The sequence below is a fragment of the Gambusia affinis genome, linkage group LG18 (genome assembly GCF_019740435.1).
Source record: "Gambusia affinis linkage group LG18, SWU_Gaff_1.0, whole genome shotgun sequence".
NCBI classification, from domain to species: domain Eukaryota; kingdom Metazoa; phylum Chordata; class Actinopteri; order Cyprinodontiformes; family Poeciliidae; genus Gambusia; species Gambusia affinis.
Genome location: NC_057885.1, coordinates 3,856,398 through 3,867,136, shown reverse-complemented (window position 1 = coordinate 3,867,136; position 10,739 = coordinate 3,856,398). Strand labels below are relative to the sequence as shown.

At 40.8% G+C, this 10,739-nt stretch overlaps 1 protein-coding gene across 3 annotated transcripts in view; it reads right to left on the bottom strand.

Annotated features, from left to right (window-relative positions):
• Positions 1 to 2,733: 2,733 nt before the first annotated feature.
• The window catches only part of dock11 (dedicator of cytokinesis 11), a 76,899-nt gene continuing 68,893 nt past the window's right edge, over positions 2,734 to 10,739 (bottom strand). For 2 of the 3 annotated variants that reach the window (XM_044097962.1, XM_044097963.1), the window contains 4 exons: positions 9,836 to 10,026; positions 9,611 to 9,711; positions 9,373 to 9,511; positions 2,734 to 4,752 (listed from right to left, as the gene is read on the bottom strand). In XM_044097962.1, the coding sequence (XP_043953897.1) occupies positions 4,663 to 4,752; positions 9,373 to 9,511; positions 9,611 to 9,711; positions 9,836 to 10,026 (521 nt within the window). In that variant the 3' untranslated portion in view covers positions 2,734 to 4,662. Of the gene's footprint in view, positions 4,753 to 6,784; positions 6,801 to 9,372; positions 9,512 to 9,610; positions 9,712 to 9,835; positions 10,027 to 10,739 lie in introns of all 3 variants that reach the window. The other variant, XM_044097964.1, reaches the window with a different exon arrangement.

Genomic DNA, 10,739 nt, shown 5'->3' with positions numbered 1-10,739 from the left:
TTAAATATCCCCATGCACACACACCGTATTGTGCCTGCATGGGAACAAACAAGAAAGTTCCTCAGATGGGTCAACAATGTAGACAACAATGGAACCAGAAAAGCAGGGGATTTTAGAATAAACAGGTATTTATCTATGCTTCACAAAATAATTTGCCTGAACGCAGAAGTGCGATGGCTTGGCTATTATGTAACGACCAGTAAATGTCAAAGGCAATTATTAGCAAAATGAGTAATTTTGATCACATCAACCAAGTCAGGGCAACACCGGATCATTAGGAATTAAGGTAACACTTTATAAGACTGTCATGACACCGTCATAAACATGACAAGTTTATGTCATGTAAATGAACATGAGTACGTCTTCATGAATATTTATGACTGCTGTCATAAAGTGTCATTTGGTAAATCATGACACTTAATACAAAGTTGACATTATTCAAAATGTCTTTGATATGACAACTTGACATTAACCAAGAAATCATGATCTGACATAAATTTGTTATAAAAGTATTACTGATTGGACTTTAAAAATTATGTAGCTTTATGTTGTTAGAGCTAAAGTTGAACAAAATGACGACCAACTCTTTAAACAATGAGGGGAAAGCCGAGATGTTGATGTTGGAAACTTCTGATAGGTTAAGCAACAATGGATTTGAGTTCATTGGCTGATCTAAAGACATCAGCCATTAGCTCGGGTGCAAATGGGTCTGCCAAAATGGACAATGATCGCAAGCATACAGCCAAACTGCGTTCTTCAAAGACAATCGTACAGCTCAACGGCGTAAACAGAACAGAACTAATGTTGGCTACCCTATTAGCATTAGCAAAACTTCAGCGTTAGCAGCTGGGATAACAGAGACGATATGATATGCTTATTAGGGAGAGATTTTTATAAAGGTTTGTGAGAGGAAAGGAAGAAGAAAAAGACTAAATGGAGCAAACTCATATTATAGGACTAAAGTGACTTTTTTCCTGTCATCAACTTTCCAAAACAAATGTGCTGCTTCAGGTCCAGTGTCCTGTTAGCACTCAAACAGTTAAGTTTGAGCAGAACAGTCGTTCCTATGCCTTCTTCTCACAGGTCAGCGGAGAGGAAACTGACACAATCCCTTCTTAGGGAACGTATAATTCATTCTGCAGGAGCTCCGACAAGCAGGGTTCAGTCACCGGACACACAAACAGAAGACTGTACTTTAATTTGGAGGCTCCTTCAAAGATGCGGTCTTTTACTGGCCAGTGAGATGAAGATGTTCCCGTGGAAGGAACATGCTGCTGGGCAGAGTTTTGATGTCAAGGGGATTCCAGTGGGGACTCTTTCTTCTTCTTGTAAGATCTTATGGCAGCTGACATCCAATGTTTAGATGCATTATTGCCGTCTACTGTGCTGGAGAGTGGGCCAGAATATTTTATCTACTTAAACTATATCATTGTATATAATCCTGTTTTCTTTGCAAATTTTATAAATGCTTAATTTAGCTCGTCATGTTTAACCAATACCTTAATGTCTCTGGGACTACTCCTTCCTGGGAATTGTTTTGAGTACTGTGCATTCTGGGATTTAGAGTTTTTACCAGTCTCTTTAGTTTTGTGTGTGTAGTTCAGTCCTTGTTCACTGACATGGCTGGGTCCAGGAATGGGGCGACATCTGCAGATACAGAACCAGGTCATGCCACAAGACCCAGTGTTAAGTTCACAACAAGACGACATAAAGTGATATTTTGGGGCAAACTTTACATTTCCCTATATATGAGAATTTCCCAAATCACAAACAGGGTCTTAAAGAAAAGTCCTTTAATATGTAAGTATTCAGTTTAGGTTTAATCAAAGTATTTTAGATTTGGCCCTTCATCTTACTGCTAATGGAAACATATTTGGTAGTTCGCCATTTGTGGCATTCTGACAGTGCTTGCAAATTATGTAGATCATTTGGTCATGGTTTCTCTTTTTCTTCTGGGAACCTAAAGTCCAGCCACAAGCATTATTTTAAAACGGTAGAGGCCTCCTTAATGCTTTTGCTATCAATGTTGTGATTAATAACTGGTGACCAAATGTCCTCTTTTTCCCCGGACAGGCCCCCATTTCACGTTCTGCCCGGTTGATCGGAGAGGGATTTCTTTGATTGATGAAAAGGGCCACCATATTGTCCTGTTGGGTGGCACATGTGTTTCGGTGTGTGAAGAAATTAAATACATAAACGAGATGGAAATAAGCATCAGTCTCTAATATCGGACCAGTTTTACTTAACGGACTGATAGAAATATGTTAAAAAAAATCATCATAGCTGTCAATTGTGATGTTGATTGTTTCAGGACTGGAACAAGTTTTTGGAAATCAAAATATGGTCACCTAGTGCTCACTGACTCCATCAAAACAAGAGCATTAGAAAGGATGAATGGAAACAAAATATGGGCAATGGAATGGAGAATAAATTATGAAAATACAAACATATTGTTAATAACAAAACAAACTTCACCTGGACAGATGATGGTGTGCACATCACCATATCATATAAGTTCATCACATCATTTAGATTCTTATCATAAAAATTACAAGAAATAAAGTCTTTAAATTTCTATATGATAATCAACTTTATGAAATAAGTGACAAAAAAATTGCACTCTTTCAGAATATATATATTTCTTTCTATGTACCTGTAATTCTTCCCCTTGTCTTCATGTAGGAACTATTGAAATAAAAGGCCGCTATTGCTGCAAAAATTGTAAATAGACAATCAATATTTTCAGGTTTTATTGGGAAAAAAGCTTTACAAAGTAAATTTGACAAGCAGCTGCACCTCTTGTAGATAATGCAATAAAACTAAAACGATAAGAACAAAAGTCTCTGCTAAGACAGATTTTGCACTCCGCTACAAAATATCATACATACATACAAACATACATGGATACAGAATTGAATTTACATCCTGTCAACAGTTTATGTACACATCATCTTAAATATTAATCATCTCTTTGCTCGTTTCAGTGTAGCACTTGTGAAATACTTGGACTAACCGACCCGTGATGGCGTCTATTAGTTGACTTAGAGGAGGTTTTCTGTTTTGTTTTTTCTTCCTGAAGGCAGAGTGTGAAGGCACCAGATCTAAACGTAGATGAGAGGAGCTCTTTAACGAGTAAATATTATCATACAGCTTTTATTTCTGAGCCCAGTCCTGATTTTAAAGGGAGAGAATGTTTAAAGAATTAAAGCTCTGGTATCTTTTATTAGTCACTACTTATTGCCTTGCTTTAAAAAAAAAATCCTTACAGCATAGTTTTATAAAAAAAAAAAAAAACAACAAATAATTGCTACACAGCTGATACCCCTTGGCAAGAAGCTGAAGTTTGTTCCTTTTCCTATGAGTTTTACACAGCAGGGCCGGACAGATAAATTGGTCCCATGTCCTTAATTTCAGGTGATCTGTGATTGGTCGATACTTACAACCCACCATGTCTCGTCTGCACGTGTGCGGCTAACAATAGTCGCTCCATTGTTGCTGCCTTAGGTGTATCGCTACATTTAGCAACTTTTAAGACCAGAAAAAAATAAAATAAAAATAATCAGTTTGAGCGAAAAACGGAATCGGCAGGTCAGACTTTTAAAGATCGGCCAGAAAACTCGGTACTATAAACACATCTTTAACTTTCACACATTTTGTCATGTATTTCATCAGAATGCACAAAGTAGAACATATTTTGTTAGGTGGAAGATAAAATTATTCTCATCAGCCTGATACTCCCTAAGTAAAACCCAATGCAATCGACTGGACTCAGTCTGGGGACACAGGAGACATGTGGACGGTACCACGGTCACACGCAGAACAGATAAGATTTAAATGCATTTGTGTGTTAGAATGACCCAGTCAAAGTCCAGAATTCAGCATCTTGGCATACAAAGTTGGAAGAACTCTTGGACCTGTGAGCATTTAGCAGGAGTCAAACGGGTCCTGTTATTGACAGTGTAGAAACACAAGGCACCTTTCTGACCCGCAGCCTGACTAATCACGTCTTTTTTCTTTTTTCCCTCCGGCATGGCTGCAACGCGCTGTCGCATTTGACAGAAATAAAATCCCAAACACTTTGCATCACATCCTGATGCTTTCGTTTTTACAGCCTGTCACAATGGAGCTGCTTGTGTTTTTTCAACTTGGCGTGAAAGAAATAAAAGAGGGTTAAAAACAGGAAACAGTGAAGCGCGGCGGGAATAAAGACGGCTTTAAAAGAAGAAGCGCTCTCCTGTAGGAAACGGTGACGGCGGGATGGAGGGCGGGGTTCTGCATAGATCCTCGGGGCCACGCCCACTTCCATGGGACGGGAGAAGAGCATCACAGTCTGGAATTCATCTGCTTTATCTGCCATGCACACATTGAAGCCCAGCTTTTTCCCCCTATACATTCTAAGAAATACTGCAAATTGTGATGTGAATATCCAACCCCTGCACCATGCTAGGTTTTATTTTTGATTTTTCTTTCCCCATAGATTCCTTTGCAAGTCCGGCAGAGAGACACAAAGGGCCGGAGGGGCTTCTTGGCAAGCGGCTGCTCCAGTTATAGCCCAGTTTACATCCTTAAGGGAAATGTGGAAGGGTAAACATTATGTTTGGAGGGCGGGGCGGACTGTGAGAACACAGAGGGGGCCTGGAGGAGGGGGCCGAGTGTTCGAGGTCAGCTCATGTCTGTGGACGTCCCGCTGATGGCACGGAAAACATGGAGGGAGTTCTGCAGCAGCGACCGCATCATGTCCTCCTGGTAGATCTGGTGGGTGAAGAGGAAACACAATTAAAAGGAAGCTCTCTCTCTCACTCACACACACACACACACAGAGCTGCATGGGCGGATTAGATTGGATGCACTACAGTGGGACTTGGGTCACCACAGGCCAGGATGAAAGGAGACATGGGATCGATGATGTTTGATTCTGATCCACTGATTGGCTTCACTGTCGTCTTTAACGATGCGTTTGATCTTTTTCCTGGGTGGAATCCCTCTACGCATTAAAAACAAAACCAGATCTGGATCTGCCCATTTTCCTTTGACCCACAAATAGGGAAAATCACATATATATATATATATATATATACATACATACACACACACACACATTTGTGCTGGCATGACGTCTGCTAGCAAGTTGAAGGGAAACATAATCCCACATCAGCTCATCTGTTTCTTCTTGTGCATTCTGCTCTGTCTTCTTAAGCCTCCAGTTGGTTGTTGCAGATGGCTGATTGTACTGAGCCAGGTTCTGGTTCTGCTGGAGGTTTCTTCCTGTTAGAGGGGAGGTTTTTCTCTCCACTGTTGCTCCATGCATGCTCGGCTAACGACACGATGCAGGCGGTTGTCTCCTGTCTCTACGTTCTCCAGGAAGAGTCAGTGACTCGATGCAATATGCTGGGTTTCCTTAGACGGAAAACGTGTGAATAAACTCAGCTTAATGTGCAAAGAACTAGTGGAAGTACTAAAAGTACTAGTTCCAATTTCTCACTTATAACTTGGGGGGGGGAAAAAGTCTTTTTATAAGTGAAATAATCTGCTAGTAGAACTAGTACTTTTTCATCTAAATTAAAAAATTTGTGATGTAAAAGCATCTCCTTTATCTTGCTGAACAGTTACGTTTAAAGTTAGTTTCGTCTTATTCCAAGTGTGCTTGGATATTTGCACTAGAAACTAGACCAAAAGATACTGGGTAAGATTTGATGTTTTAGAAAGACGAAAACAAAAAAAAATGTATTTACAAACTTGTATTTATAACAAGGTAGAAAAGCAGAATGAAGTGCTAAATCTGCATGTTTGCTGCAGATGAGTTTAGCCTGTCATGTGAGGAGTGAGCAGCATTCCTCACATGTGCTGCTATGGTTGCGTGACTGGAGGCACAGGGAAGCCATTGATGGCAGCCGTCCAGGTATCGTTCTTACAGCCAGCCTGCTCTGCTTCAGAATGTAAACCTAAAGCCAGGCTTTAAAAAAAAACAAAACAGAGTACAGCAATGCCATGGGTATTTGTGAGTATGGAAATATCCAAACCTGAAACCCAGAGAGCAAATGTTGACGGTGATTTGATTAAAGGCATCTCATTTGCATCTCTTTTTGTGTTTGTTTTTCGTCCCTCTGAGCGCCACCGCTGTCGGACCGCGACCCGCTGCTTTCATTTATCAGAGCGAGCGATCCGATTGGCTTCTTCGCAGAAGGAAGCCAAGTGGAATCTGAAGTCTGCCATAACAACTTTCCATCTATCTGTGCCAGGTGAAGATCTTTCCACGTGGATGAGCTGAACTAAAGCAGCTGAGCTCTATCACTCTCTGCTCAAAGACAGTCATTTAAAGGGGCAGTACGATGTGTTTTCCAGGCATATGGTGCCATTTTAGAGCACAATCGAGTAACTATGTTACCTTCAGTTGTTATGAAAATGATGCATATATTAAAAATCACTAGAAAGAAATCTGACTTTGTAATCTAATGCCTGGAGATTGTGTCTCAGCTGCTCGCTAATTGCTGCTGGCTAGTCTGAAGGAGTCACAGCTGCATCACAGCTGAATGGTTGCCATGGGAGATACAAGGATTTCTCAAACATGCATGAAAGAAGGTATGTTTATGTTGCGGGAATAACATAATATGATGTGAAGCTCAAAAAAGTCGATGTCACATGATACTGCCCCTTTAAGGTGACGTGTCTGCCTCGTAAACGATTATGCGTCTTTATTTCAACTAGATGAATGGGAATAAAAAGGGGGTGCAAAATTATAGTTGGTGTCTGAATGAAAGGATGAAACTGTCAAAACAGCCATTACCTGCTTCTCCTTAAAGCTAAAGGCCGGCACAGTGGAGAGAAGAAAGAAAACTAGTTAGTAGGAAGTAAATCACACACACTGGACCCAACCAAAAACGTTCACAAACTCACAATCTCAGCTTTAACCTCGTTACGGCCTCGCTTGTCATTAGTGGAATCCGACTTGCAGAGATTTTAAGCACAAAAGAAGACATTGTGCGAGCCATCTGATATGATGAAGCGCATCATTTGTTTCCAGGAAGCAGTCAAGAGGAAATTCAGTTTTCAATAATTCCTAGACGCCAAGTGAACCACAGATTCCCGTTGTGGGTCATTATGAGTCAGCCGGAGCGAACGCCCCGACGAGCCATGTCATGTTTGCTTCATTTCAGTTCTATATCATAGTGAAAGTGATCCATCAAAAATAATACATGCTTTTCAACTTTTTTTTTTTTTTTTTTTTTTTTAAAGAAAAAAATTTTAAAACTGAGAAACGCATTTATTTCCAGCCAGGGAGAAAGTTGAGTATTAGTTTATAAACCGATAATCTTGACACATGGGAGGAGCTGCAGACATCTACAGCTCAGGTGGAGAATCTGATCAATGTTACTGTTAGCTTAGCATTTCCAAAGAATCTGAGCTTTTTTTATCTCTCAGTTAACACATTATTATCTGATTCCATCTCTCGGTGTGTAATTAGGCCGAGCTCGGCTTGTCAAACGCCTCTGCTGGCAGTCGGAGGTGCCAACTGCGACTGTGCAGGTCCGTTTGCAGCGTGGCTTCGTGCACAGAGATGAGATTTTTTTCCAGATATCTCTTCTTCCAGTTCCAAAACATTTGTTTGGCACATTAGCAAAAGGTGTGAATCATGTTTCCAGAAGAGTTGCATCAACTTTTCTTCAGAAAACAGAAAAAAATCTGAGTGGACCGTTGTGACTGGTGCTATTGTCACCACTTTCTTTCCTAATCAACCAGATGTTTTCAGATGGCAGGAAGGCTGCACCGTTCTTCTGCAATTCTGGTTAGAGATCGTCTCGGGATCGAAGAGAGTCAAATTTGATCATTTCTCAGCTTCTCCGCTGATTCACACTCCAAATCGGCTTAACAAGAATCTAAATTGTTTACATTCTTTCTCATAATTCAACCTTACACTTTCTTCTCAAAATATCTGACTTGCGGCCTGTGGGACGTCAGAGATGATGAAGCCAGCAGGATGATTCGTGAGAACATGACTGCTGTTTTGCAACGCCTTGCCTAATCCGACTTTTGAGAAACTGACATCAGTAGGAACAGTCTGCAGGCAAAAACACTGCATTTGAAAGTATTTTGAAAAAACAACCTTTAAATGACAAAAGTTAATTCCGTAAGCATCTTTATATTTACACCAAATTTCTGGTTTGAGTTTGTATATGAAGTATCCGTAAGACAAATATGTCAGAAATAACATACATTTCTTGGAATTGGCGTGTGGAATCTTTCCTAAAATTTTTACGACTGTAAAGAAAATCAAAATGTGCTGCAGGTTCTTTGAGAGAGGAAGTATTCTTTTGCACATTGAGGGGAAATAATTTGATTCTGATCTTTTATCAATTGATCGCTGCGTCTCTATTTGAAAAACAACTTTTGTGGTTTTTTCTGCTAGTACATCAGCTAATGTTTACATGTTTAATTGTGACTCAAATTTTTTTATTTGCTTCAGCTCCACCTGCTTCTCCCCAAAACTGCATAACTAGACGTACTACTTTACTTTTTGCTATGTAGCTTCAACACGTTGAACACCTAGCTAAAAAAAAGACTCATTCCACCTCTTTCTATAGGAAGCTTGCATAAAATTTCAAAAGTTAAATAGGTTTCTAAAAAGTACAAATTCCCAACTTCAACTAAGTCTCAGCATATGCAAGATAACACGTCAATACTTGGATTCTTTGAAAGTAACACAGTACTTCTGTTCTTCTAGCTAATTTTTGCTTTCTAGCTAGCTAGCTTTTTTTACTTGCCTAGCTAGCTTGCTAGCAGGGGCATATTAGGTACTCACTACCCATAGCCTCTGTCTGCACGTGACTCAAACATTTGCTTGACAGAAAAGTTGCACAAAAAAATCCAACAAATAAACAAACTACATATGAAAACACAATGAGATTAATTAGTCCTGTTAACAAAACCTAAGTGCTTTGATTAATGTATCTAAGGTCAGCTTACACTTGGTTATGAGTCTATACTTTTTAAGGATGAATGGACACCCTGTACACAGACATCTCTAAAAAAAGAAATGGTGCAATGATTCATTGCACCATTTCTTTTTTGGTCACTTGCATAAAATTTAAATGCTATTTAAGTACAAATTCTCAACTTCACCAAGTAAGTCTCTCCTTTTACAACCCATATCTTCATTACTTGTATTCCTCATTGTTGTCCTGTTGTAAGGCCATGTCTGGATTTTTACTAACTTATCAAGAGTCAAAGAATCCAGATAAGGTAGAAATAATAAGGAATGCCTCTGTTCCTCTGATGTAACCTGTGTGGCTAACAGCTTCTACAAACAAGAGCTTCATACTTTCAGATATGAATAAAGAAAGTGTGGCCCCATGTCGCAGCTGGCTTCCAGGTTACCTGTTCGTGGATGATGTCAGACAGCTCCTTCACCATGTCCTTGAAGTTGGACTTGAGGCCCTCGTGATACTCGAACTGGTCCTCCTTGATGATCCGCTCGTTAATGTCTAGCGCCATGCTGCACGCCTCCACAAAACGCCTGCAGGCAAAGAAAGGAGCAAAACGTAAACTTTAACAAAAATCATGAGAAATGATTTTTTCTCATTATTTTGATTCGTCTCTTTCGGCAGATGTTTACCTGAAAACCTCCTTGAGCTCTTTGACTTTCTTACTGCCGGATGAGTTGGACTTGCTGTCGTCCAGGAAGGCGCGGGCGTACGCCATGGGGCCTGCATTCACCTGCAGTGGAACACAACTCTTGTCTGTCACTGATCTCTGAACAGCCTCTTTATGTGCACAAGTTGAACACAGGACAGGGGACGGTGTGGGCCCCGTGGGGCCCGGGGCTGTGAGGCGGCGGTACCTGCACCGAGACGCAGCCCTGCAGCTTGAGCTGCAGCTGGATCATGTCCACTTCCTGGCTGGAGCAGAGCTTGGTCAGCTCAGCCGTGCGCGCCCTCATCTCGTCGATGGCCACGTCCACGGGCTTCAGCTCCACCTGCCTCTCCCCCTTCACCTCGATGCGCTTTTTCACGTACGGGAAGGTGTTGGCGGCTGGGGACGAGAGCGCACGCGAGGCCCGGGTGAGTCACGCATGCAAATGTGGCAAAACGAGCAAAGAAAATGTAAAACAAGCAAACAAACAAAAGCATCATTTACCCCCCACCGGTATGGGAGGCTGCAGGGAGTTAAACAGAAGGAGTGTCAGTGTTAAGAAACGGAGACAATGCAGAGGCCTGCAGGGCGGTGGTGCTGCTCCAGAGAACCCGGCTGCCAGCCGCTCATACTACCGTTCCACGTCACACACCACGCATCCCAGGTGTTAAAGCGTGTGCCGACTCGTTCAACTTTCACTGTTGATGTTTTGTTTTGTTTTTTTCTTTATCATCCCAATCACAATGAAAACAAATGCATAATTAATGCCGATCTGATGGCGACTTCAGGACTGAAAGAAAAACAAACAGCAGCACTTCTCCAAAACCGCAGCCTGACTGCTCCATCCTCACCTGTTGTGTCAATAAAAAACTCTGATGTATTTTAGTTTGTGTGACACGTCACCATAGTGACGAAGAGGAAGGAAGACGATACAGAGCTACCTGCTAGCAATCTTGCTGAGTTTTTTTTTTTTTTTACTATTTATATAAATACATTTTTCACAAATATTATATGAAAGAACATGATTTGAATAAACGGTACAGAAAATTTTGCTCTTTCTATTTCATACTTTTCAGATTTGTACCTCTAAAAACTGAATATTTATTTATCTT